The 26821-nt window shown below is 37.8% G+C and overlaps 4 protein-coding genes and 1 long non-coding RNA gene across 13 annotated transcripts; 3 read left to right on the top strand and 2 right to left on the bottom strand.

Moving 5' to 3' along the window:
• Positions 1-715: 715 nt before the first annotated feature.
• On the bottom strand, positions 716-11241 carry LOC135110343 (protein RER1-like). 7 transcript variants are annotated; one of them, XM_064022590.1, is made up of 6 exons: positions 11198-11241; positions 7720-7801; positions 5499-5736; positions 4390-4523; positions 3882-3965; positions 716-3254 (listed from the first exon to the last, which is right to left on the bottom strand). In XM_064022590.1, exons 1-6 carry the CDS (start codon positions 11224-11226, stop codon positions 3165-3167), a joined length of 657 nt encoding a protein of 218 aa, XP_063878660.1. In that variant the 5' UTR covers positions 11227-11241; the 3' UTR covers positions 716-3164. The 7 variants fall into 7 exon arrangements, with proteins under 7 accessions (XP_063878660.1, XP_063878661.1, XP_063878663.1 ...); XM_064022591.1 differs by having other exon boundaries at positions 4390-4520; XM_064022593.1 differs by having other exon boundaries at positions 5499-5703.
• LOC135110342 (tRNA pseudouridine synthase-like 1) lies at positions 11183-15929 on the top strand. 3 transcript variants are annotated; one of them, XM_064022586.1, is made up of 9 exons: positions 11183-11318; positions 12281-12363; positions 13164-13294; positions 13729-13855; positions 14338-14505; positions 14907-15036; positions 15171-15281; positions 15529-15741; positions 15873-15929. In XM_064022586.1, the coding sequence occupies exons 2-8, from the start codon at positions 12311-12313 to the stop codon at positions 15736-15738; spliced, it is 930 nt and encodes a 309-aa protein (XP_063878656.1). In that variant the 5' UTR covers positions 11183-11318; positions 12281-12310; the 3' UTR covers positions 15739-15741; positions 15873-15929. The 3 variants fall into 3 exon arrangements, with proteins under 3 accessions (XP_063878656.1, XP_063878659.1, XP_063878658.1); XM_064022589.1 differs by having other exon boundaries at positions 11253-11318; positions 12281-12440; XM_064022588.1 differs by lacking the exon at positions 11183-11318 and adding an exon at positions 11449-11509.
• Positions 14194-20301, bottom strand: LOC135110347 (uncharacterized). The gene is made up of 3 exons (XR_010273202.1): positions 19901-20301; positions 18442-18526; positions 14194-14455 (listed from the first exon to the last, which is right to left on the bottom strand). It is a non-coding gene; the product is annotated as an uncharacterized LOC135110347 (long non-coding RNA).
• LOC135110344 (dual specificity protein phosphatase 19-like) lies at positions 16071-19702 on the top strand. The gene has a single exon (XM_064022598.1). The coding sequence runs from the start codon at positions 16073-16075 to the stop codon at positions 16682-16684; it is 612 nt and encodes a 203-aa protein (XP_063878668.1). The 5' UTR covers positions 16071-16072; the 3' UTR covers positions 16685-19702.
• A 220-nt stretch (positions 20302-20521) lies between the features above and the next one.
• LOC135110346 (rhodanese domain-containing protein CG4456-like) lies at positions 20522-24138 on the top strand. The gene is made up of 4 exons (XM_064022601.1): positions 20522-20705; positions 21900-22019; positions 22510-22675; positions 23304-24138. The coding sequence occupies exons 1-4, from the start codon at positions 20576-20578 to the stop codon at positions 23386-23388; spliced, it is 501 nt and encodes a 166-aa protein (XP_063878671.1). The 5' UTR covers positions 20522-20575; the 3' UTR covers positions 23389-24138.
• Positions 24139-26821: the final 2683 nt, after the last annotated feature.

Here is a 26821-nt window from a genome sequence, read left to right as displayed (position 1 = left end):
TCTGGATTTTGAGACTGCAGGGCTGACAGAAGTGCCTGACGGGATGACTATTGACCAAGATGATAATCTGTGGCTCGCCTGCTTCTCTGCTAGCAAGGTGAGTACCCTTCTCTCTCCCTCTCTCTCTCTCTCTCTCTCAGGTGCTCATAATTCTTATCATCTCATCCCTAGGTGGTGTGTGTGAACGCAAGGCAGCAGAAGGTGGCAAGGAGTGTGCCAGTTCCAGCCAAGTGTCACCTCAATGTGCTGGGGCAGCATAGACTATGGCACCCTGTATGTCACCTCTGGCACCACCAAGACGACCAAGAAGGAGCATGCTGCTTTGCCCTCAGCTGGCGGCACCTTCACTGTCACTGGTCTGGGTACTTACAGCAGGCCACCTATGACCTACAAGCCTGACCTGACGAAGGGCCAAGCAGACCCGGTAAGACACACACACCACAGTTTTGCTGCAGAATGCAGGTTTGCATAATGCTACTTAAAAGAAAGCCTGTTTGGCTTAAATACCACAGAAAAATCCAAAATGTATCATAATATGAGTGGAAAAAAAAACTTTTTTGCCTCATTATTATAGAGAACAACTCTGAGTCATCCATTTCCAATTTGCTAGAGCTCTACTGCTTATTTTTTATTCCAAAAAACTTGAAGTTGCAACACATATCATAAGACAAGAAAAGCTTGAAAGTGTTTTCTTTATATGTGAACAAAACAACCATTATACTGTTTAATCTATTTGTTGACAAGACTGTACAAAGACATGATCCTGGTAAAAAGGTCTGGTCACTCACTCACTCAACAACTTATTTACAGATGCCATTATAAATCTTGTTCATCCTTAGAACACAACGAGGTAATGTATGAGCACATCAACTCAGATACATCATACCAATAAAACTTTTGACATGGTAAATGGAAAAGAAGTTATTTCAAAACATCTCTAGTAAACCTTTAACCATCTTCCATCTGAAAGTTAACTTATATGACTTCATTACACTACAAAATAAGTAAAATAACCATGACTAACAATTCTCTATCAAGATGATTCCATAAGAAATTTTTACCCAAACTGGTTAAGTCACTGAATAAAACAAAGCAAGTAACTGAGAACTAGGCAGACTACAATGGGAAAAGCAAAACTGCAGCCTGTTATGAAAAAATAAATAATAATAATAATAATAATAATAATAATAATAATAATAATAATAATAATAATACATAAATAAATAAAAAATAAATAAAACGGGAGGCAACATTACCATTGGTTCCTAATCGGATTTCGATAAGAGAAGAAAATTAAAGTGGAAACAGAGAACATATATCCATATCGGTTCTATTGTTGTGTCCTGGAAACAAGTGTTGACAAGCTTAGAAGAGAGAGAGAAAAATGCCCTCCTTATAGCCATGCATCTTGCTCCCCTTTCCTGAATACTAACAAACCAGAGAGAGAGAGAGAGAGAGAGAGAGAGAGAGAGAGAGAGAGAGAGAGAGAGAGAGAGAGAGAAATAATGAGGAAAACAAAGAACATGAGTAGTCAGGAATGCATAGACATGGAAACAGGCGAGTATGAGACAGAGGAAAGTCGTAAGAACTGCCACAAGGAGAATTAAGACCTTGGAACTTCATCTTTGCTCTTGGTGAAAATGCCAATAACCTTTCCAGTCATATATATTTTAAGTCTTTTATTTCTTTATTTTGACCAGCAGTAAACTCTTTCTCTATTTTTTCTTTGGGGAGCTTACACTTTTACAAACCAATCCATTATAAGTAGCTTTTCATAACACACACACACACACACACACACACACACACACACACACACACACTTTCTCGCTCTCCTAACTCACAATTTGTTTCTTTTTTAATCAACAAACATCAAAATCAAAGAATTCTCCTCTAGCACTCTACAGCTTGAATGGTTATACATGAACACAAACAATTAATGAAAATATGAAAATCTGTGACAACACTTAATATTAACAGTTACCACCTATGTGAAGACCTTGAAGAGTGGAAACAGAGGTCACAGGCACAGGTTATCATGTCGATGTCAGCTCACACTTCTGCAGCAAGCTCAGAATTATGTCTTTTCTTTCAGTATCTCATTTATCTTTCTCTACTTTAACACATCAGAAGCAGTTCAAAGAGGCATCTTATCTCTCCTCTCTCCCTCTGATCCCACAGAGATCTCTATGAAGGTACAGTACTGCTAATGTTGGAAGATTTTATATTTTCCCAAGTGCAGATCATGGTCAGAACTATTCCATGCACTAATCACAGGTTGTCCACTACCTGCCTGTCTCCCTAATGAATTAATAAAAAAGAACAGAAAAAATCAGAATGGCATAAGGAAAATGAGGTCTTGCACACTTTAGTTTAAGCCAAATGCAGTATCCACAGGATACCCCAAAATTTTAAAGTTCTCACTAACACAAGCCCTGTGTGGATCCCCACACTATTTCCTTGCTGAAGAATGTTTCTGCAACCAGAATTTAAGACCAATGTATAAGCAGGTATTTCATGACAAACCTATACGAGTGAAAGCTCTCTGAGGCCTGGTGGGACACACCACTCCCTCTCACTGAGAGTGTGTCCACACCAAGCTTTTCTTGCTCACGTGTTTATTGAAGAATATATAGATTCATCTAATAAAGGAAGGGGAGCAAGTCTTCACTCTCCTTCTCTCTCTCAGAAAGAAACAAACATATAATTACACCCTTCACTCAGTGCAATATAAAAAATTATCTCTAGGAGAAAAATATTTATATTCTCTTTAGCATGTAGCTACTAAGTGAATGTGGAGCTAAATTCTGAGAGAACCTGAGCCCCAACCTGTTAGGGGAGCAGAGGAGAAACAGTTCTTGGAGCCATGTGGTCTTGGCAGCTGCTTGATGCTGGCACTCAAACACAATAGTTTCACTCTTCTCACTGGCACAGACACTTTCCCGTAGCACTAATAGCCACCTCAGTCGATGGGTCACAGCTTAGCAATGCTCCGGTCAGCATCTCCAGCAGCGCGTGATCTATGACCTTAATCTAATGAAAAAAAATTACAAAAAGATAATAGTAATAAATAAAAAAAAGAATAGCTGCAAGAAGTGTAAAACATCTTCATCAGCAGCTTATGTTAACCCTAAGAGTGTCCTGCCAACCCAAGCACAGCAGGGTCAGTGTGCTGGTGGCTTGCTGGAGTTCTCTTGGGTCTGGTAGCGAGGCTTGCCCAGGGAGAAGGGCAGGTATTTGTACTTGATCATATGCTGCAAACAATTAAAGGAAATGTCAATGAGTTACTTTCTGAGAGGAAATAGGTAAGGAAATGTTTATAATCTCAGTCCTGAGGTGTATTCTGTGGAAAGCAGGGAAGAAAGTACTAAGAATTTCAGTCTCTATTACTTTTGATGGAAGTATGCAAAGACACCTTAAATATTTATTTCATTTGTGACTATGTTAGAGAACCAGGCACAGAAACACTAAAATATTTCAATCTTGACTTACTATTTTGGGAAGCAAGTAAGGAAAAGCTCATAATAATAGTCCTAAGCTGCCTCTTATGTTAATGAAGGAATCCCACATGGAGTGGTCCAGACAAAACACCAAACACTCATACACACATTATTCACATCCTTAACTCCATCAGCCCCCTGGTGGGAAGGCATATTCTCAGTGGACCACCATACTACACCCCAGGAGCTTAGGTATAGCACAGCTAGCCACATACTTCCATGGAAAAAAAAAATGTATCTTTTCTATCATCACTGGATCCCTTCATTAAAACTCTATCACAAAGTTATTTGAGGGAGTAGTTATCAAAATAGTCACTCATTCTTGAATCTAAATGGCCCCACATGAGCAGTGGCTATTTAGCCAGCTCTGGGAAGGCTCACCTTGATCTGTCTCTTCATGGTGATACAGAACAGCGTGATGAAGTACATGACAAGGATTGGCCAGAAAACAGGGACGTTAAACACCTGAAATAGAACAAAATGTAAAATGTGGACACTCTATTACCAACAACTATGAGTGTTCATATGGAACACTTTTATACAACAGCATCTTTATATACTCTGCTCTAAATCTTTTCTAGCATTCCTTTAATAAACATTCATATCTCTTTTACAACAGCAAGAATTTCATTCAAATCTCTTTTTTATGTCTTGGAGAACATTTGCTCAACCACATATTGAGTCTGTGGTCTTTATGATGGTAAAGTGGTAATGTAGTAGCAGTAGTATAGTAGTAGTAGTAGTAGTAGTAGTAGTAGTAGTAGTAGTAGTAGTAGTAGTAGTAGTAGAAGCAGTAGTAGAAGCAGTAGTAATCATATTAATAGTAGTTGTAGTAATCATAGCAGTAACAGTAGTAATAGTAGCAACACAGTCTGGCCACAACAACCACCTGGAAGAATGTGCAGAAGAAGGCCACCAGAGTTGACTTGGTGACGCTGTACCAGAACTTGAATTCTGGGAGTCGCCGCATGAAGGGACGGAACTCCTCATTGGCCTTGGTGGGCAGCCCCGGCCCGTCATCTGCTATGGGGGCAAGGGAGAGTGTTAACAAAATACAAATGGTTTCTTACATCAATAAACAGTGACAGCACAGAAAACAAGCTCATCTACATGTGTTTTGGAGAAGTAGCATATTTTTACCACTGAAATAAAGGTCATCTCTTACATAAATAAACAGTGGTAACAAGAAAAATAAGCTCATCTACATGTGTTTTGAAGAAATAAGACATTTTTTTTAATTGGCATGAAATAAAGGTCACCAAAATTTTCTAATTAGTTAAATAAAAACAAAACAAAGCATGAGCTAGTTATGAACAATGGCATGTAATTATTTCAACATCATCTAAAAAAGAGAGAAAAAAAAGAAAGAAAAAGAAAAGTGACTCACCACTATTTCCTTGTATAAAAAAAAAAAAGAATATTGGATGAATTATAGGATGAAAAACACAGGAACAAACAGCATATTCTCTTTGTAGAATAAAAAAAATAATAAAAAAATAAAAAAATAAAAAATAAATAAATAGATAAATAAATAATAATAATAATAATAATAATAATAATAATAATAATAATAAAATAATAATTATGATAATAATAATAAATTAATAAAAAAACAAATGTATGAATCAAATTAAATGAGCAAATTAATAAAACAATAAAATATAAAATGCAATTGATACAAACACATAAATGAATCAAAAGATATAAAAATTGATACTCATAAGTAAAAAATAAATAAATAAATAAATAATATTGTAATCTTACCACCATAATTTTCTTTAAAAAAAATAAAATAAAATACATAAATAAAATGAAATAAACAAATAAATAAACAAATAAGATATAAAATGCAAAGAAACAAACATATAAATGTATCAAAAGATAAGAAAATGAATACCCATAATATATATATATATATATATATATATATATATATATATATATATATATATATATATATATATATATATATATATATATATATATATATAATCTTACCATCATCATGTGAAAACGCAGGATCAATCTTGGGAGTGAGGAAGGCGAGGAAGAGGTTGAGATGGTAGATGCCAAGGGCATAGCAGACAATGTACCAGCCCTGCCTTAGCATGATGCGCACCATAAAGCCAAAGATGAGGGCCAGCGTGAAGGCCCATCGTGAGGCTGTGTGGGGCGTCCATTTGTCTAGGTAGTGCTGGTACAGCTGCACAACAAAGCCCACGGGGAGAAACAGGCACTGGTATTACATATTTATACCTGTCATCAACCATCTGCCTTCACCAGTTACCATCTGTTATCATTTTGCTCAACATTCTTATTGTTTCATTACCATTAAATTTATCATATCATATAACAATAATACTATCATCTCATTTACATCCACCTTAGTCATCACAAGCATCATCGTAATTTTGCTTATCATCTTTACTTTTTCTTATTCTCACCATTACCAGTACATATAATGATCATCACCATCACTATTACTGTCAGTCTCATTGCCACCATCACTGCTTGTACATTATCAACACAATCTTCCTAAACAAAAGGTCACCATTACTATAAATCAATCATACAGTTTCCCCAATGTTGAAAATCTGTGGCTGGTCCCAATTTACAAACTAGTGATTTATGGACAGTTTCTAGGAGCTACACAGTAGGAACAAGATCCCTTACAAATAATCCACTAATCCACTACAGCATCAACTCACCATGTACATATACTGGGGTGAAAAGGACCCCTGCTTCCCATGGTCCTTATAATCATGAGATATAAAATGGCGACGCATGATTACTGTCTCTATCTTTACCATCAGAGAGAAAGGTTAACGGATATGTAGTGACTTGAAGCACATGCAAAATATTCGTGTCGCCAGCACCTCTAGCACTCAGCACTGTGTCCTAAGAAGCACTGATCCTCTCAGTCATTCTGGGATCAATGGTCAACGATTGGGGTCATCTCCTGTTATCAGTTGAGAATAACAAAGATTATAGCCAAGATTCTCACTAAATCTGACCTCCACAGTATCTTTCTTCACCGAAAAACTGCTGTGCTAATATTTCTCTCTTGCCTTCCTCTATTATGGTACAAAAATTAATCATACTAAAAGAGAGAATTCTAAAAATAAGACATCTTTATCTAAAACACTAACAATTTCATCCTTATCAGTAGAAATAAAGAAAAAAAATCACAAAAACCTCATTAATGATGCCATCAGATAATGTATCAACTTTATATGTTAGAAATTTTGGGGGTAAATATACACTAATTTTCATCTTGGTGTCTATACCTGTACCTCTCCTTGGCTTATCACACCTTGAGGAAGATAGGAGGACGAGGTCATTCAACTGATCTTTGGTCTAGACTTGCCATAACACTAAATGCACTTTGTGGTGCCACTAACAACAACTCTCAGTCAGGTTCTAAGTTTTATTGGCAAATGGGTGTTCCATTTCTCAGAGAGAGAGAGAGAGAGAGAGAGAGAGAGAGAGAGAGAGAGAGAGAGAGAGAGAGAGAGAGAGAGAGAGAGAGAGAGAGAGAGAGAGAGAGAGAGAGAGAGAGAGAGAGAGAGAGAGAGAGACCATATGATGTAATCATGACACTGCCATCATGTGATAATTAAGTTTAGAGAGAGAAAATCTCACTTACATGAACAGGAATTGTGGAATAATGAAATAAAAGTAGAAAAGAGAAAACTTAATTACTTTAGAAGATATTGTGTAACTTAAAAAAATAAACAAATAAAATAACATGAAATGTTCAAGCAGGCATCATGGAGTGTTATCACCACTTTTTTTTTGTCAAGGCAGATAATGATAGAATGCCAAACAGCTGATTCCTCGTATACAGCAGCTCATTATCTAATGGAAACCACTCATGAGCACACACACACATACACACATAGAGCTGAGTCACTCTCCATATGACATTAGCCAACACATCATTACTTCCTTATTCCTGAGAATTAATTCCTCACATCACTTGCTCCATTGCTCACCCATAAGCCAATATAAACAGTAATCAAAGTCAGCAGTACCAAGTCAACAGGGACCTTTCAAAGATTAGATAAAATTATAAGTAGAGATGACAGGTGGGCACAAGTATGCATGCTTCATACTGAGACTGCAATGAGTAGACATGATGGCTCCTTGTAGCTTCCCTTATGTTCTTATTTTCTAATTGCTGACTGGTGGATATACTGGTGTGGGTGGTTATACTTACTCTGCTAATGCTGGTGCTTATTCTCTGGATGAGGCCGGGCTGTGCTATTGGCTCATTGGCCTCCAGCACATCTTGCATCATCCTGGTCAAGTGGGAGAAAAGAAACGTTATCAAAACATGTTTGTGATTTCTTTCATGCTTCCACTCTGTGCACCTCATCTAAAGATCCTACTGTGATCGAAAGAAACATTATCAAAACATGCTCATAATTTCCTTCAAGATTCCATTCTATGCACCTCATCCAAAGATACTGCTGTGGTTGAAAGAAATGTGATCAAAACATGTCTATGATTCTCTTCAAGGTTCTCTTTTATGCACCTCATCTAACGACCCTGATGTGACAAAGAAACACCATCAAAACAGGTTCACAATTCCCTTCAAGTTTCCTTCTTATGCACTGCATCTGAAAATCTTAGTGATTACTTTATCCCTTCAGGTTCTTCATTAAAGCAATCTAGATTTCACCCAGTCTCACACATTGCATCATGCTCATACAATTTTTGCTCTTTATGAAGATTATGCTTAGAGATTATATAGATTTCAATAGCTTTAGCTCTCACTGGTATTAATAATGTATGGGAATAATCACATAAATGAGAGAATACTCAGAATATAACCTAGCATCTATGTTATATTAGACAATATAACATAGAAAGATTGAGGCACACAGCTTTCACCTTTGCTAATACTGCTATTCTAACCCTACAAAACCCATATCTCTGTACTGATTAGTATGAATGATAAGCTAAGTGAGAGAATACAAGGAAAATAAAATCGTGCATCATTCTGTCCCTTCCCCTCCTAACATATATGATTGTCTTCGTAAAGCAAAAAAAATAAAAAATAAATAAATAAATAAATAAATAAATAAATAAATACATAAAAATAAATAAATAAATGAATAAATAAATAAATAAATAAATAAATACATAAAAATAATTAAAATAAATAAATGAATAAATAAATAAATAAATAAATAAATAAATAAATAAATAAATAAAGGTTTTATCTCAATTTTAACCAATATAATATATAAAGTAATAAATGTTCCTAAATTCATGATTTCACTACTTGATGAATATGCTGAAAATATAAAGCAACACCCATACTACCACTGTAATCTTCCAAATCCAGCCAGCATCCCTAACCAGAAAACCCACAGTCCCTCATTCTATTAAGCCCTCATCCAGAACCGTTAATAAAACACCTTGGCCTCAGAACACATTACCAAACATCATTATTACCATTACAGCTTTTAGGGTTAGGAAATGAGTCAGGTATGTAAATGTTAAGTTAAATTCCTAGGTAAAAGTTATATATGCAATTATGCTTCATTAAAGAATATGTGCTTAAAAATTATTATGAAGAGTAAAAACATAAGAACACCTGGAGAATTTTAACCCACTTCTCTCCAAACTTATTCTTTTGAACTCAATAAAAACACAAGTTCAATGATTTGCTGCAATGATGTATCAAGTAAAATTTCAGTATTTATCAGGCATTCAAAAAAGTTTATATCTATCTATCTATCTATATACCAGGTCAGCAATTTCACACAGGATCATTCAGACAAAGCACCACACATCATTCACGTCCTTTGTCCCACTGACCCCCGATGGAAATGAAGGGTAAAAAAAATAATGGTTACAACAACATTTTCAATTCCTTAGAGCCTTATGGTGAGAAAGTAAAATAATATCTATCCACATCCCTCTTGACAAAGCATCCTTATGACCTTCAATATTCACCCAGCATCCCATAAATCCTACAATCCTCTGGACCATTAAACCCTCAAGTCTTTCACTGTTAGACATTTTACTACCCATAATCATCAACTTTATTTCCATACTGTTGTCTCTTAACTAATTCTGTAGTCTATAATAAGATCAAATTAACCCCTTATCCATTTTTTTTTTTTTACATATTAATGCAAACAATATTCCACAATATGGATGAGATAACAGTAACTCTCAATGTTAATGAAGGTTGATCAAAGAAGTAAAGGAGTTAATTAAGACTCTTAAATATGACATCCAAACCATTAAGTTACTCAATTCAATTCAGGACTCTGAAATATGACATTCAAGACACTTACTTAGGTTACTCAAATCAAAACTATTCTTATTACTATGACCCAGCATCTCCTCTTAACATATTGCCCTTGTGGTTTTCCAGATCTTTCCACCTTCCTTCACTATCAGTCCTACAATCCTTCAGCTCAGTAAACCCTCATTTAGGAAATAAACAGGACATCAGGGGAATTTGGATTAGTCAATTCAAAACTTTAAGATATGACCCAGCATCTCTTTTTAACATACTGTCCTTGTGGCTTTTCAGATCCTTCCAGCTTCCTTCACTATCAGTCCTACAATCCTTCAGCCCATTAAACCCTCAATTACGAAACAAACAAAATCAGGGGCATTCAGGATCCTCACTTTATAAAAAAAAAAAAAAAAATACGACTCAGCATGTCTCTTATCACAACATCCTTACTGCCTTCCAGATCCTTCCAGCTTCCTTTACTATCAGTCCTACAATCCTTCAGGTCATTAAACCTTCAATTAGGAAACAAAAAGGACATCAGGGGCATTTAAGCCACACAATTCATAGCCAAAAGATGATTAAAACATTTCAAGAGAAGGATATATTTAAGATGTATGCTCAGATTTTATCAGAAAGCCCAAATAAGCCCCATACCTTCTTAATGCTTACAGTAAAATGGCCAGGTAGATTAAAGAATACCAGGAAAAGATTAGTCATAATTCTTCCTAACATATTGTCTTTTTGCCCTTCCAGATCCTACCAGCATCCTTAATAGCATATCCTGCAATACTTTAGCTTATCAAACCATTACCCAGGATATATATGACACATGACTGACCACATAAATTAGAGAAACATCAGGAACAGATAAAGCCACCATACTATCATTAGGGCTTTTCATATCGCACTAATATTATTTACTACATATCCTGCAATCCTCTGGCCCATTAAAGCTTCACCTAGAACCCTTAAACGAGACATATAGGCCACACGGGGCACAATATAGGGCAAGTAAACATTATGACACATCCTGACATCACCTCATCCCACGGTCCCCAGCTGGAGGTGTGGCTCTGAGGGACGAGTTACTACCGCACCTCACCACTTTACACCACACACACCAGCTCCCCGGACTCTCTCACCTCGGGGTTGTGCTGGGTGGGTCCACAGTTCCAGAAAATTGTGTAATTGCTGTGCCAGGAGCCGCGTCCCACACAGACAGACAGACAGACACACACACAGACACACACCGGAGGAATACGTGTCGCAGAAGGCATTGATGTAAACATGGAATTATATAAGTACCCCCTTAACTCTCCACAGCCCGGGATTCGTTTCATGTATTTTTTTATTGTTCCATGCCTATATTTGGCGGCCATGAACATTACAAGGGTGTATTTTTAGTGTAAGTTGGGGTGGCACTGCATGGGAATACCTGGCATCCGTGGTCACTAGGCACGTCATTTCCGGATGTCATGGCGGGGATCAGCTGTTTGGGTGTCGTCTGCTGGTCAGGTCACATGTACCCCATGCCGTTTCCCATCTTGTGCCAGCAGGTGAGCAGGGCTGGCATGGGCTTGGGGCAGCAAGGCATGGGGGTGTGAGAGCATGGCATGAGATTAAGTAACTTATTATTAAGATTAGGTGCCATATTATCATCTGCTTTACTCATCCATAGATTCTGACAGTAGTGAGAAGGAGCTGGAGGAAACGGCAGGGGATCGGTGAGCATGGGAGGAAGGATATGGTGAGCTTTAGTAACAGTCAGGTTATTATACAGATTAGGTTCATGTATCAATTGATTTGTTAACTTCACAATAAGTTCGTCTCCCCATCCCTCAATTCCCTTAAACAAGCTTGGGGACTTGGTGGGAATGCGGAGTTTTAGGGTGGGGAAGCCAAATTAGGACATTCATGAAAACTAAAGATGAGACTTTCTGAAAACGGGAAATTTCTAGACAAATCTAACCCTTCCTGGACACACACTAACTTAACCTAACCTAACCGGGGGAATGATCCCGCTCCAAAGTTAGGAGTATGTAAATTTGCATCCACTGCACTCAGCTGCCATTATCACACTGAGTACCCTTGTGGATAGCCAGCTGACTGCTGCAGCCACCACAAATACACATAGTGATTGGCTGCAAATAACTGACATCTGAAAGTAAATGATGTTTAATGACGTTCAAATACATTATTAAAAAAACAGCTCCCACTGGCTGAATGAAGGAAATACAAGTGAACATGTGCCATTCCATACTGGAAACCAACATTCTGACACATGCACTGCCAACTGAGCCAGTGCATGGTTGAGAGAGTGGTGCAGAGCTCGTTGAACTTGGAAAAAAAATCCAAGACACAGCATATTCTCAGAACTATTACAGCCCTATCAAACTCATCCCCAAAATTATTTTTACATTTACAGCAAGGCCACAGTGTATCCTACATAATATGCAAGTTTCAGTATTGCACATGACACTGACTTATAAAAAATAATCAGTGTTCTCCGTTCTTTCAGACCTTGCATAAGAGTGGGTGAGAGAAGACGATGTCGATGAGAAGATACCTCCTGCACATTGCTTACTGTGGCTCCAGGCTACGGTTAGTGTTGGCCAAACACAGGCTCTGCAGCTGCTGATGGTGGCCAAATCACTGGCTTATTCAGTACTCATAAAAAGGTAAATGTGAAGAGATGCTCCTTGCCTCTGCTATTAATCACACAATCACATTAATCTTATTAGGCCTGCTGTGCTTCCTAGTATATATATGTTTTGTTACTTGAAGCAGAGCCACCATGTAATAAGTATGTTCTTGTTTTCTTGCTGGAAGAGTGAAATAGTAAGACATTTGGTCTAAATTTTCACAAAATGGATTTTCTAGTGCACAGATTTCATTTTTGTTGTCTGTATCATTTTCTGACAGTGCAGTTGTATACTGTAAGTTCACAAAGGCATTTTTTTCTTCTTTTCTGTCACGTCATATATGGTGTTTATGAGTAGCTTCTCTTCACATTTACCCTTAAGAACATTTCAGTAACTGTTTAGATAGTGCCTGACTATTGTTATATGAATCTCTCTTTAATTCAGTACTAGGAGTGTTTGGAAATACAGTATAGATTGCCATTAAATACTGCATATTTTTTTAGTAGAAATTTTAAGTATTATGCTGGAATTCATCAAAAACTAAAGTTGAGATGTTTAAATTCATTGTACTGACTATTATCAAAACAAACTTACATTTACGAAAGTGTGCCTTCAAGCAAAATTTACCCAAGTGAAATTCACCAATACCTTTTGCAAAGAGTAGAGCTAAAGTACAGAATGAAGATGATCTTGTGTTGCATCAGCACTGTGGATGGTGACAGTGATATTGTTGGTGGTATTGTATGTTGGCCTCCTCAGTGGTGTCCAGAAGCAGAGAGAGGAGCACGAAGCTCTGTTTGTCAGCGTTGGTGGCCTGGTGGAGAAGGGGCTGCAGCGCCTCAGGCCAGAGAGCATTGAACAGCTGTACTTCTCCAGCCGCACTGATACTGGTAAGTGCCTGCTGCTGCTGCTGCTGCTGCACCCTCAAGAACACAAGGACTGAACACATGTTTTTATTAATCATTCAGATTCTTGTTTTGGGCAAGGAGTTGTGTCTTAGTGTTTGACTCAATGCAGATTCTGCATTCTGCTTACAATTGATTAAGCCATACATGAAAGAAAAATAATTATGATATGTAATAAAAGTTACTTTTTCATAAAAAAAAAATTATATATAATATACAATCATTTAACAAAGTCAGTTATACATCATTATGTCATGAAAATAACTACCGATCACATTTCCATAATGCATCCAACATAATTGATGTGACTAATAAATTTTACAGTGGCTGTCACTCATTCAGCACAGCACAGTGAGTCTCAGCAGTATAATTTATAATAATTGCAGTTAAACATACAATAACTTGGAAATCTTTTGCAGGTGTTCATGCTGTGTGTAACACAGCCCATGTGGATTTGTCGTGTCAAAGTGAAGGGTTATGTTATGAGCCTAGCGCTATCACGAACACGCTAAATCGCTTCTTTAAAAAAAATAATGCTGAAATTAGGTAAGATTCATAACTGACAGGAAATTTACTGGTCAGGTTTCCTGTTTTTGTTTTCTTTTTTGTTTTTATTTTTCATTGTGTATTTTCTTAGTCTTTTCAAGATTGTATTATTATTATTATTAGGTGTTTGTTTGCTGCTTATGTGCTTTTAGTGAGGAATTATTATAGATGACAGTAGATATAGATGAGTTAGCAAGTAGCCTGATAAGACAGGTGTGGCAGATTGGTTGACAACTATCTATGAACAGCATATGACTAATTCTACATCAGTGTCTGGATTGCTGTGTTCATCAACATCTGAAATGTTCCTTTCCAGACATGTCTTCAAAACACCAGAGTGATGCATCCACCATTTTATTCTGTGTTTGGTGTATCCTTCCATTCCATCTTCCAGGGATACAAGTGGTGATTTTCCTCATATTTAGCAGCCTTCTGTTCAACTTCCTTAGCATCCACTGCTGCAGTCTCCTGTCTTCTCACAGAGTCCACAAGACCATCCTGGTGCCATCCACCTTCCATGCACGCTATGATGCAGTGTCGCGGAGGTATCTCTATCGTCTGGCAGTGACTCTTGAGCCCACAAGTGCTGGTCGTGCTGCCCTGGAAAAGTTCATGCCTGTTGCTGAGATAGGAAAACTTTATCTTGTCAGGTGACTGTGAACTGTTTTTTGTTGGTAGTAATGTTTTTTCTCTTTTACCTATAAAGATTTTATGATCAGTAAGTTGATCAATCCACATTTTGTATGATAGCTGAGACAAATGTTTTTTTTGTTATTGAATGAGTGAAATGGTGTGAGGATAAAAGTTTTGAAGGTCCATGTAACAACATCATTGCAGAATGTCTTGATACATCATGGTATGAGCTTGCAAAGGAAGAGATAACTTATACAACAGAGGAAAGAAGAATCTTTACAGCTCACCAAGTTCTAAATGTTATACAGTCATGTATGAGTAATATAGCCTATGAGAAAATGTTCTACCATCATACACCACATATCAAAGTGAAATATTCCACCACTGTGCACACTACTCATGACAGCCTCCCCAACAGGCCTCCCTTTGATGTTGAGCGCCTGGAGCCTGTCTGCCGTCTGCTGGAGGGAATACATGACTTTGCTTCCTTTGCCAATGTACAAAGGAAGGGTGACACTCCAAGAGAAACTCTGCGGGAAATAAAAAGTGTAAGGGTGTAGAGGAAATATTTCAGAAGCTTGGAGCATTCATTAAATTTATGTTTGGATGACAGCATTCCTTTTGATACTGATTCTGATAATGATTAGGTACCATCACATGACATAGTACGTGTGTTTTTCAGGTTACTGTGACACCTGGCCGACCATTACTGGATCCAAGCCAGGATCCCCTGTATTCTCACCTCCAGTTTTGGGATGTGAATGTGCATGGGAAATCCTTCCTCTACAGACAGGTGGGTTGTGCTCCTGTAGCCTCTGAATGACTTATCACTGCCACACTTTATATTTACACTGGTACAATTTATTATTGATGTTTTCATGACCAACATCAATAGTTTTCTGGGTGTTGGTGTGTTGCAGGTGCGGTGGACAGTTGGGGTGTTGGTGGGTGTGGCACAGGGTATATTTATGCTGCCATAATTTATTATTGATGTTTTCATGACCAACATCAATAGTTTTCTGGGTGTTGATGTGTTGCAGGTGCGGCGGATAGTTGGGGTGTTGGTGGGTGTGGCACAGGGACGTTTCAACCTGCAGGACGTGCAACACATGCTGGACTATCCATCACAGAGAAACTGGAGCCCTAAAGTGCAAGTAGCTCCCCCTGATGGCCTCTTTCTTCTCGATGTGGAGTACCCTCTTCATGTGTTTGCTGAAGGAGAGGACTCAGGGCAGCGCCCACAGGAGTAAACGGTAAAACTTATTGTGCTGGGTACTGGAAATCTGTGTAACTAAATGATCTTTTCACTGTGTATAGATTGTTTCACCTGAAAGATGCTGCTTCATGAAGGAAAGATGCATAGGTGATATACCTTTTTTTTCAGATGATAGATGGGCAGTATCTCTCCTTCCGTGCTCATTAATAAAGGTGACTAATGTACTGTAGTGCTAATATTAACCTTAACAATAAAACAGCACATCTGTTAATTGTGTACTATGAAAATGCATAATCCTCAAACCACATTGTGCATCTAACAAAGGGACTAATCACCATTACTGTTGCAATTGTACTACTCTGAGTGCCATGTCCAGTTTAGCGCAACAGCTGAGTGCCAAGCGAGGGTCCTTGCGGCACACCCAGACACAGGTCACTACTCCTGATGGTCACTCCAGGCTGGAGGAACTCTTCTCAGATGGCACATGCAAGGTGACCTCCGTGTCCTCTAGCAATCCGGGGTTTGTAGTGGACACCAAGCCTGACCTTCGCTACACCTTCATCCTCAACAAGGTCATTCTTGGCTCCCAGGATGTGGCTCACGACCTGGACATCCTCACCAACAACAAGGTCACTCACATCCTGAATGTGGCCACAGGAGTCATCAACCTCTTTGAAGGATGGTTCACCTACAAAACCAAGGAGGCTTTTGACACACCCTCTTTTCGCATCATTGACATCCTGGATGAGTGCTGCGACTACATCCACTCGGCGGTGGTGTCTGGTGGCTGTGTGTTGGTGCACTGCAATGCAGGGGTGTCCCGTGCTGCCTCCATAGTGATGGCCTACCTCATGAGGCACTATGGCATGAGCTTTGACGAGGCATTCAGATTTGTCAAGTCCAAGCGGTCATTTGTACGCCCCAATGAAGGGTTTGTCAAGCAGCTCAAGGAATATGAAGCAGTCCTGGCAAATGTGTAACTCTGTCATCAGTGATAATTGTAGAAGTAATAGTGTCCCTGGTTATACAAAGGTTGCTTTGAATAGTTATACAATATTGATGCATGACAAGATTCTGTTATAAAATTGCCGTCCTCACTTATGCAAACTTGAGGCTATTCAGTATATTCAAGGAAGGCCATCATCAAACATCTGTCATCTCAGGACTCCTAAAGAATTGAGATTATGACAAGAACTGACATGCTGAACATTTTGGTTTTTGCTATGTACACTCTCTTAAATAACTCTTAGATCCTGTATTACATTATATTGGTATTGCTGCTTCTACTCTTATTGCTAGTATTACTACTGTTAAAATAATTATTACCACTACTTTAAATATGAATTCATATCTCTACATCTGACAGAGATCCCCTATAAGGAGGTGGGCCAGACAAGATATCACGTCTTGTTGTGGCAACAGAATACAGAGGTATTCATTTTGTTACCCTGCTCATTTTATTCTTTTTACAGTGTACATGGAATACAGTGGCAGTATTCTTTAGACCTACCATCATCCTTACCATAAGAAAAATTGTAGTAATAATAATAATAATAATAATACTGATCATCTAGATGCCTTGCATGATGCAGCATATTAACATATACTATTTATTAATGACAATACTGTACAAATATTACATTAGGATGCCTCAAGGTAGGTTACATCAGAAACACTAATTGAACAACCCTTGACTTAGAACAGAAATTGAGCATTAAAACTAAACATGCCTCTAACCTAACTCTGACTATATTTACCTAACTCTGACCATATTTGTCTGTCTCACAAAGCTGTGTTCATTACACAACTGAATATTTTCTTGATTGACTGTAGACTACTGTGGTGCATCATACTGGCCACTGCGAACCTCCTCAGCCTGTTGTAGCTTTTGTGGTAGTGAAGTGGAACTAACCTTGAGTGTTACTAACAAAGTCACAGCAGAACAGAGTAGCATATTAATCCCTCATTTAATGGTTGACATAAATAAAGGTGCCAAAGAACTTTCCAGTACAAGGGATGAATCTAATTTCCTCTCATTTCACTAAGGAATTTCATAAAGTATCTTCTTTTCTTTCTTTTCTCCTTATCATGTGCTGTGTGTATATTCCTAATGGTACTTAAAATATGCCTTGACTGGTATCTGTCACTTCCAGGCTTTCTATGGACTATTAAAGTGACTTCATTGGCATTAGTGTTAAGAGATGTAATATTACATACATCACTTGTAACTATAAGCAGATCTGTGGCAGACAGACAAGTGGGTGTAAGTAAAGTTAACACTGCTGTAATGGGGATTTTTTTTTTTTTTTTTTTCCCCAGTGATCGACAGTCATCTTATCTGAGCTGCAATGTTGTGCATTAATTTTATCTTCTTACAATGTATTTTTGCTCAGTAGCTTTTGATATATTTTGCATTTACTCTCCGGTGTGATATTGGAGCCTTAACTTTTGATAAGATATGAAAGCCACTTTATAGCGAATCACAATACTTATCATAGGAAATGAACAACTGTATGTCTTCAAGCTCAATATCTCATCTCAAGTTATTGTATTACCTTTTTATCTGAATTCATAACATTTTGTCTGCTATAATGCAATGTTTGTGAATTCCCATCACCACTTGAAGGGCAGGAAAAAGAGACAAGTTTGGATGGAATCCCAGCGCAGCATCACCCTTGGGTAGAACATAGAAGGTAGAGAAAGAATATAACATGGTATGGTAGAAGACAACACTCACTTTCTGTACATTTTCCATTTGTGTTTTGACCTCCAACCTTTTGAGGCATTTGGCTGATGCCCTGGAGAACCACCTCACTGGTACCCTGTTGGGAATAGAAGGCAGCAAGTTCTAGCTGACTGATTGATCATAAACTATAAGAGTATAAGCTGTAACACTGTAATTGTAACATTGTATTTACATAGTTTGAAATTAACTTCTGGCTCTTAGAATGGTGATGAACTATTTCCTCTAATGTTTATGGTTTTCTTCTTCAACCAATTACAATAAGCTGCTGTTTTGTAATTATGATTTTATACTTTCATATGGTTTTTATATGCTTTCCTCAGGTTCTATGATTTTGTATCTTTGATTTTTGTGTTCATGAGTCTTGTGTATGATATCTAAAGCCCCCATGACATATTTTATTCTGTTTATTTTGCACTTAAGAATCCTTCTAATAACATTTCAAAATTCCCCCATAAATTGCCATATTCAGGCACTGCTTAATCCTTCACTTAGCAACCCATAACACATTTCTTTGACGTATATATGCATCATTAATAGCCTGTTTCTGTGTTGCCTATTTACCGCTCAGCATTAATTAATTCCGTCCATTCTTTGTGCTTGTGAGGCCTCTGTAGCAAGAGTGTTCTGTACCTGCAAGGCTGTTATCCGCTGATGTACTACCAGAGCTGTGTGACTCACGCCTTTACTTCATACACTCAACTTAGCTCACAGTAATAAGTTAAGATGATGATTTTTATACAAGAGCATTACTCTTTAACATTTTGACTGCTGTGGTTTCTTTATAGTATGATACTGAAAAACTGAAAGATGGCACTGATGGGAAAAAAAGCTTTTGAGTAGTTAAAGTCTTTTAGTTCCTGTAGTAGAATCTTGATTAGTAAAATCATGGAGTCATATTGTCTTCTGCAGTCAAAAAGTTAAACAGTACACAGTCTGTTCACTGTAACTTGATGAGAAAGCTCTGTCTACTCATGTTTAATGTTGCATTTCATTGGTTACTTTGCAAGATAAGCTTCACTCCTTTCTCTTCCTTTCAGTAATTGGTAGTGAGGGAAATATACTTGACTGGGATGAGACAGGAGGGCTTTTCATAAAGGTCAGAGTAAACAGATTATTTGGATAAGTAGCTGAGAGTTTCACTCATGTCTAGAATGATGGATGGCTGTGTTTTATCTCAAATATTCCCAGCCTTTATTGTAATCATCAGTGTGTTGGAGGGAAATGTAATTACTAATGAAATTGGTTGATGCAATGACTGGTTAATTACTTTATCCCATGGTGGTAACATATGTGGTTTGCAACAGTAGTAAGTCACAGATTGTTTTGGAGGGAGCGTAGTGAGTGGTGTGCTGGTGGGTGGCGTGGTGGTCAATACAGTAGTATGTTGTTGGTGTAGATATTGGCGTGGTGGTGTATAGTAGTCAAAACAGTAGTAAGTGTGTATAGTTACTGGCGTGGTGATGGTGTGTAGTAGTCAATGCAGTTGTAAGTTGTTGGTGTAGTTATTGGCGTGGTGGTGGAAGCAGTAATGGTGTTTCGCTCAATCACTTGCGCCTCGCTCACGGGCGAGCGAATGCTTGTCGTACTGCTCATTTCATACTGTAAGCCATGTTTCATATTTTTTTATTTTTTTATTTATAGTATGCCAGCAACATGGTAAGTACAGTCACGGCTCGGTTAACACCTAACATTAGTGCAAGAGGGCGGAGCGATAACGGTGTAGTGTTGACCCTGTACGTAAAATTTACCCATGACAAGAGATTTACATACGGACAGACAAGCTGCAACATTTGAGATGAAAGAAGAGTGGAGTCCAGAACACTTTATGAAAGAATGTACAGCATTAAAGCAGGTAAGTAAAAAAGTTTGAAGTGGAGGTTGTACAAATAAGTAAAATTCTATTATGTGGAAGAGTGGGAGTTGAGGACAGTGAAAAACATAAGGAGTATATTTTCAATCTATGGAATTCCAGAAACTTTTGGAGAGAATGAGTGAACAGGGAGGGAGAAGTGCAGGAGCAAGAGGAGCAGAGACTGGCAGGGCCAGCGCCGAAGTTCGGTGCTGTTGCAAAAGCTATACCGGACGATGCCATCTCATTTGACAACACCGGAGATCAGCAGGCGGGATGAGGTGGGTGGGTCGAACCATGGTGTTGATGTTGAGGGGGGCACGGCCTCTCATGGCCACCTCGCCCTCCACTCAGGTAATGTGCCGCCAGAGTCTGCAGGGATACTCGACCATCAGTCTCCCGCCAGGTGTGTACTGTTCAACTTGCTTGACCTCTGGTGCTTCTTAACACACCAAGTTCCATACACAAGTATTGGTACTCAAATACAAGGGAAACATGGGCAGTTAAAACATAATTATGATAAGATGCATTAACTCACGACTTAATTTGCGAACATATGTCAACTTGATATTAAGGCAATATCAGGGAGTTATAGCGACATTCATGAAAAAATAGGGTCCCGGACAGGATGGGACCGCGTCGGCTGGTGTGAGTTGGTAGTTGTGCATTTCTTTTGCAGTGTTACATTGGGCAAGCGAGAATATTGCCCTTTTGGGTGGCCGGCGCTCTCTCTCTCTCTCTCTCTCTCTCTCTCTCTCTCTCTCTCTCTCTCTCTCTCTCTCTCTCTCTCTCTCTCTCTCTCTCTCTCTCTCTCTGCACCAGATGATCACTTTTACTTCGTGAGACGGGAATCGTGTGTGTTGCCCTGTCTTTCATTGCACAAATAGATGATACAGTGTGTATGTATGTGTCATTCACTCATTCACCTGTAGTCTGCTGGTGACCCAGCCAGCCATTCCCCTACAGAAAGACCTCAGAGCTCGTACTGACCGATCTTTGGGTAGGACTGAGACCACTCATACACTACCCATCAGGATAGCAAGGCCACACCCCCTTGGGTTACATCCTGTACCTACTTGCTGCTAGGTGAACAGGGGCTACAGATTAATAACCTTGCCCATTTGCCTCACCACACCTGGGACTCAAACCCTAGCCTTTTTGGCTGTGTGCCAAGCGTGCTAACCATTACACTATGTGGTGTGTGTGTGTGTGTGTGTGTGTGTGTGTGTGTGTGTATGTGTGGAAAAAAAAAAGAAAAAAAAAAGAAAGAAATAAAAAAAAAATATATATATATATATATATATATATATATATATATATATATATATATATATATATATAAAACCAAGAGAAAATATAAAAAAAGACATACAAATAACAAAAAAAGGCCCTGTGTATACATTAATTGCCCATCAGAACATCCTGCTGTGATGCTAGGTTGCCCTGCTCACCCAGCATGGCATAACTGCTGCAGAAATGCATAGCTGGCAACTCATACAGGTCAGCTGTGGACCCAGCAAGGTGAAACCCACATTCTACATGATTGCTGTAAAATGCAGTCTTTGATGCTGCATAGTATTAATTACTACTTTTGCCTCAGACATTTCCTTTGACGAGCTGAAAGACAAGATGGCCAACAAGGAGGTGACGGTCATTGATGTGCGGATGCCCAAGGAACTAAGAGAAGATGGCATGATCCCTGAGTCCAAGAACCTTGCACGTGAGTGTTGCACTTGCTTGATCACCCTTACTCGAGGATCATGAATGCAGCATAGACTTTCTTCTCTTTCATTAACATCCAGTGAGAAAATCTGATTCACACATGCCCTACTCTCTGTGCTCTTTGCCAATCCTATTTTGATCTTCACCATTTTACACTTTTTCATAAACTTTCTTGCTATACTTAGATTTCAACAGACTAAATGAGGGATCAGAGAAGTTACAGGTACAATTTAGTATAAGAAAATGTAGTACAAGAACTACCTAATATACATGTAGTTCAGACAGCACCAATGTAAGCAAGTTAAATTAAGACAATGATCAGAACTAAGTAATAATTATTATAATGTGAAAGAAGGTTTGAAGAGAGGGTTAGACAGAATTTCAGATAGGGATGTGACATGGTATTGAATTAAATACACAGGAATTGTCAAGTGCTATCCAACCACCCTTTTGAGACATTGTATTCTTATTGATATTTTCCTTTCCAGTTCCTTGGCTTGGACCAGCAATCTTGCAGCCAGAAACAGACTTTGCCTCCCAGCTTGGATTCAACAAACCAGGCCTGGATGAGCCCATTGTGGTGTCCTGTCTGGCTGGTGTCCGGGCCCGCACTGCACAGCTGGCTCTCATGGCTGCAGGCTATGCCAATGTCAGGTGAGCTTGTATTATTATCATCATCATCATCATCATCATCATCATCATCATTTTAATTTATTTTCTGTTACATTGTTGGACAGTTTATGGTTATCTTTCATTCTTTGCAGTTGTAAATGATCTCTTCTTGTTGAAAATAGTGTCATGCTAATTAACTGATGTGAACAGTCCTGTAAAATGTTTTGCTGCTTAGATTTGCATTTACCATTCAGTTTTAAGAGTAAGTGAGTCGTGTGAAGAAATTTTTTAATTGCTACAAACTACAATACATGAAAGAGGAAGTCTTGAGATTTTTCAGTTTGTAACGATAACAATTTCATTTTCTTTTGGAGGATAGATGACTTAGTGCAGAGAAAAAATATTTTGGAATATATTAAGAAGTAAATAAATGAATTCATAAAGAATCAAACAAGATTTAAAATAATTATAATGTTATTTGTGCTGAATGTATTTATTTTTTGTTCAATTTGAATTTAATCACAATATATTTCCAAAGATCTTTCTTTTTTACTACCTTGGCTTTTGGTCATATTGACACAATATATGCTTTAATTACCTTGATTATAAAGAGTAGAAATATGAATAATGAGACTGTTCAGGTGAGTGTTCCTTATTTATTTCCCTACAGGGTGTATGTCGGCTCCTTTGAGGACTGGATACAGCAGGGTGGGAAAGTGGACTTCCTCCCTCCAAAAGAAAAACAAGAAGATTAATTCCTTGACATCACATTAGTAGGGTTGTAAAATGGAGGGGATGTTACTGTTTTACATATAAATTTTATTGTTAATCCAATTCAGAAATTGCTTTTAACTTATAAATTAAAATACTGAGAAGGCTGTGCAATGTTGCCCATGGTACTGTCGGGTTAAGCACAGTACCTCTTTGTCATGGTTGGTAGATGGAAGGAAAACTGGTGACTAAGAGTAGTGTCATCAGGCAAATGAAAAACACCATTGCTAAAACCATCTATTTTGTGAGAGAGAGAGAGAGAGAGAGAGAGAGAGAGAGAGAGAGAGAGAGAGAGAGAGAGAGAGAGAGAGAGAGAGAGAGAGAGAGAGAGATCCTGTTAAAGTGGTAGAACAACAGAAATATAAGTATGTACACACACATGAATGTGTGGTGGAGCACCCAAAGTAGTGGATAAATGTTTATCTGTCAAGCCAAGACTATCAAGGCAACAAAGTGATGCTTAGCTGGCTATGAGTATCTTTCCTTTTAAGAAGGCCCCAAAGTAATGCTGAGTTGGCTATGAGTATTCTTCCTTATGAGTAAGAAGTAGTTTCAATGAAATCTTGTGTATTAAGATTACCTAAATGCAATTAGCTTGTAAAGACATGCTATTTGGGGCCACATGTATTTAAAAAAAAAAAAAAAAAGCTTCAATCGCTTTGCTTTCAAAATAGTAATCAAAGTATTTTTCTATTGTACAGTTATTTACTTCAATGAAAAAGTGTGTGAAATGATACTGTGCTTCCTTATCCCTGAAAGAAAGCTTGAGAGACATTCATGTTGAAACACTGTCACCTTTGCATCATTCATACAAAAACGTTCATATATATATATATATATATATATATATATATATATATATATATATATATATATATATATATATATATATATATATATATATATATTAATGACTTAAACCAAACTCCTTGTCCTATCCACTCCTACGCTGATGATACCACCCTGCACTTTTCCTTGTCTTTTCATAGACGTCCAACTGTTCAGGAAGTAAACATTTCACACAGGGAAGCCACAGAACGCCTGACTTCTGATCTTTCTAATATTTCTGATTGGGGCAGAGCAAACTTGGTATTGTTCAATGCCTCAAAAACTCAATTGCTCCATCTATCAACTCGGCACAACCTTCCAGATAACTATCCCCTATTCAGTAACACTCAACTGTCTCCCTCTTCTACACTGAACATCCTTGGTCTGTCCTTTACTTATAATCTGAACTGGAAACTTCATATTTTATCTCTAGCTAAAACAGCTTCTATGAAGTTAGGCATTCTGAGACATCTCCCCTAATTTTTCTCATCCTCCCAGCTGCTAACTCTGTACAGGGGCCTTATCTGTCCCTGTATGGAGTATGCTTCACATGCCTGAGGAGATTCCACTCATACCGCTCTTCTGGACAGGGTGGAATCAGAAGCTTTTTCATTTCATCAATTCCTCTCCTCTAACTGACTGCCTTCAGCCTCTCTCTCATCTCTGCGATGTTGCATCTCTAGCTGTCTTCTACTGATATTTTCATGCTAACTGCTCTTCTGATCTTGCTAACTGCATGCCTCCCCTCCTCCAGCAGCCTCGCTGCACAAGACTTTCTTCTTTCTCTCACCCCTATTCTGTCCACCTTTGTAATGCAAGAGTTAACCTGTATTGTCAGTCATTCATCCCTTTCTCTGGTAAACTCTGAAACTCCCTGCCTGCTTCTGTATTTCCACCTTCCTATGAATTGAATTCCTTCGAAAGGGAGGCTTCAAGACACTTTATCCTTCAATTTTTTACTACTGCTTTGGATCCTTTTCTGGGACTGGCATATCAGTGGGCTTTTTTATTTATTTTTTTATTTTTTTGCCCTTGGCCAGTTTCCCTCCTACATAGGAAAAAAAAAAAAAAAAAAAAAAAAAAAAAAATATATATATATATATATATATATATATATATATATATATATATATATATATATATATATATATATATATATATATATATATATTATATATAATTTATTTATTTATATTTTTTTTATGTAAGAGAGTCACTGGTCAAGGGAAACAAAAAAAGAGGAAAACAATTCCACTTAGGTGCCAATCAACTCCCACATAATTATTTCATTTACATTTTATCTTGCCAAACATTTCAGGCTCATAGTCATCCGTCCTTTTCATCTGTGTGACTGTAGGTACATGTGGTCAGTCGCATACATATACTATACACACACACACACATATATATATATATATATATATATATATATATATATATATATATATATATATATATATATATATATATATATATATATATATATATATATATATATATATATATATATATATATATATATATATATATATATATATATATATATATATATACTATGTCTATGGAGGGAAGCTGTGTAACAAAGCTGATGATGTGCAGACAGGACAGCACAAGTTGAATTCAATTTCTGCATATTCTTATCACCATTCCTTGATGATCAAAACATGCCAATAGTCACCAGTAAATGTTATAAGGCACAATCTAACATAAATTCCGTACTCCTCGAGTAGCCCATGCAAAACATAATAGCACAAAAATAATGAGACCGCAAAAGTAGGACTACGTCCTACATTAGAGATATTACAAGTTCCTTATTATAAAATCGTGCAGCTTAAACCGATAGGTCAAAGACAGACAGCATGATATGGAGTAAAATCTAAGATCAGGAAAATAAAAATATTTCACGTAGCAGAGCGTAGTTTCGATCTACGGACCTCTGGGTTATGGGCCCAGCACGCTTCCACTGCGCCACTCTGCTCTGGAACTTCGATGTAAAATTTCGTTTCTTGAATCCATTTTTTTTTTTTTTTTTTTTTTTTAGTTTTGTCTGCCTCTGCTTTGGAAATATAAATATATATACTGACAGACAGACAGAGAGAGAGAGAGAGAGAGGAGAGAGAGAGAGAGAGAGAGAGAGAGAGAGAGAGAGAGAGAGAGAGAGAGAGAGAGAGATATTATAGTAGAAGAAGCCACCGTATAAAGAGAGGGGACACAAAGGAAAAGCTACAGTATAAAGGAAACCTCATTCTATTCACACTTGCTACTACAGAAGTCACTTTACATCTATATCTTACACACACACACACACACACACACACACACACACACACACACACACACACAAACACCTTACCTACCACCCTAGTACCTATCTGTTTATCTATCTAACTATATATTTATCTATCTACACATTTAAACGTGTAGTAATAAACATCCAGAGAGAGAGAGAGAGAGAGAGAGAGAGAGAGAGAGAGAGAGAGAGAGAGAGAGAGAATACGCTCTCGCTCGCTCCAGCAGACAGGCAGCAGGGCGGCAGCAGCACTCTGACAGATGCGGTGAAGGGTTAAAACCAGAGTAGAGTGAACAGGG

Source organism: Scylla paramamosain, chromosome 20, assembly GCF_035594125.1.
Source record: "Scylla paramamosain isolate STU-SP2022 chromosome 20, ASM3559412v1, whole genome shotgun sequence".
In the NCBI taxonomy this organism is placed as follows: Eukaryota; Metazoa; Arthropoda; class Malacostraca; order Decapoda; family Portunidae; genus Scylla; species Scylla paramamosain.
This window is presented reverse-complemented; position numbering and strand designations above follow the sequence as displayed.

What these genes read in the sequence shown, in the direction of transcription:
- LOC135110343 (XM_064022590.1), bottom strand. Translation starts at nt 11,226, where the DNA reads ATGACGTGCCTAGTGACCACGGATGCCAG. An exon ending in CTAGTGACCACGGATGCCAG is followed by an intron (nt 7,802 to 11,197) that starts GTATTCCCATGC and finishes CCACTTGACCAG; the next exon opens with GATGATGCAAGATGTGCTGG. An exon ending in TAAGCACCAGCATTAGCAGA is followed by an intron (nt 5,737 to 7,719) that starts GTAAGTATAACC and finishes ATGTAATACCAG; the next exon opens with TGCCTGTTTCTCCCCGTGGG.
- LOC135110342 (XM_064022586.1), top strand. Translation starts at nt 12,311, where the DNA reads ATGTCGATGAGAAGATACCTCCTGCACATTGCTTACTGTGGCTCCAGG. An exon ending in CTCCAGCCGCACTGATACTG is followed by an intron (nt 13,295 to 13,728) that starts GTAAGTGCCTGC and finishes AATCTTTTGCAG; the next exon opens with GTGTTCATGCTGTGTGTAAC. An exon ending in GGAAAACTTTATCTTGTCAG is followed by an intron (nt 14,506 to 14,906) that starts GTGACTGTGAAC and finishes CCTCCCCAACAG; the next exon opens with GCCTCCCTTTGATGTTGAGC.
- LOC135110344 (XM_064022598.1), top strand. Translation starts at nt 16,073, where the DNA reads ATGTCCAGTTTAGCGCAACAGCTGAGTGCCAAGCGAGGGTCCTTGCGG.
- LOC135110346 (XM_064022601.1), top strand. Translation starts at nt 20,576, where the DNA reads ATGAGGTGGGTGGGTCGAACCATGGTGTTGATGTTGAGGGGGGCACGG. An exon ending in GACCATCAGTCTCCCGCCAG is followed by an intron (nt 20,706 to 21,899) that starts GTGTGTACTGTT and finishes CTTTTGCCTCAG; the next exon opens with ACATTTCCTTTGACGAGCTG. An exon ending in GCAGGCTATGCCAATGTCAG is followed by an intron (nt 22,676 to 23,303) that starts GTGAGCTTGTAT and finishes ATTTCCCTACAG; the next exon opens with GGTGTATGTCGGCTCCTTTG.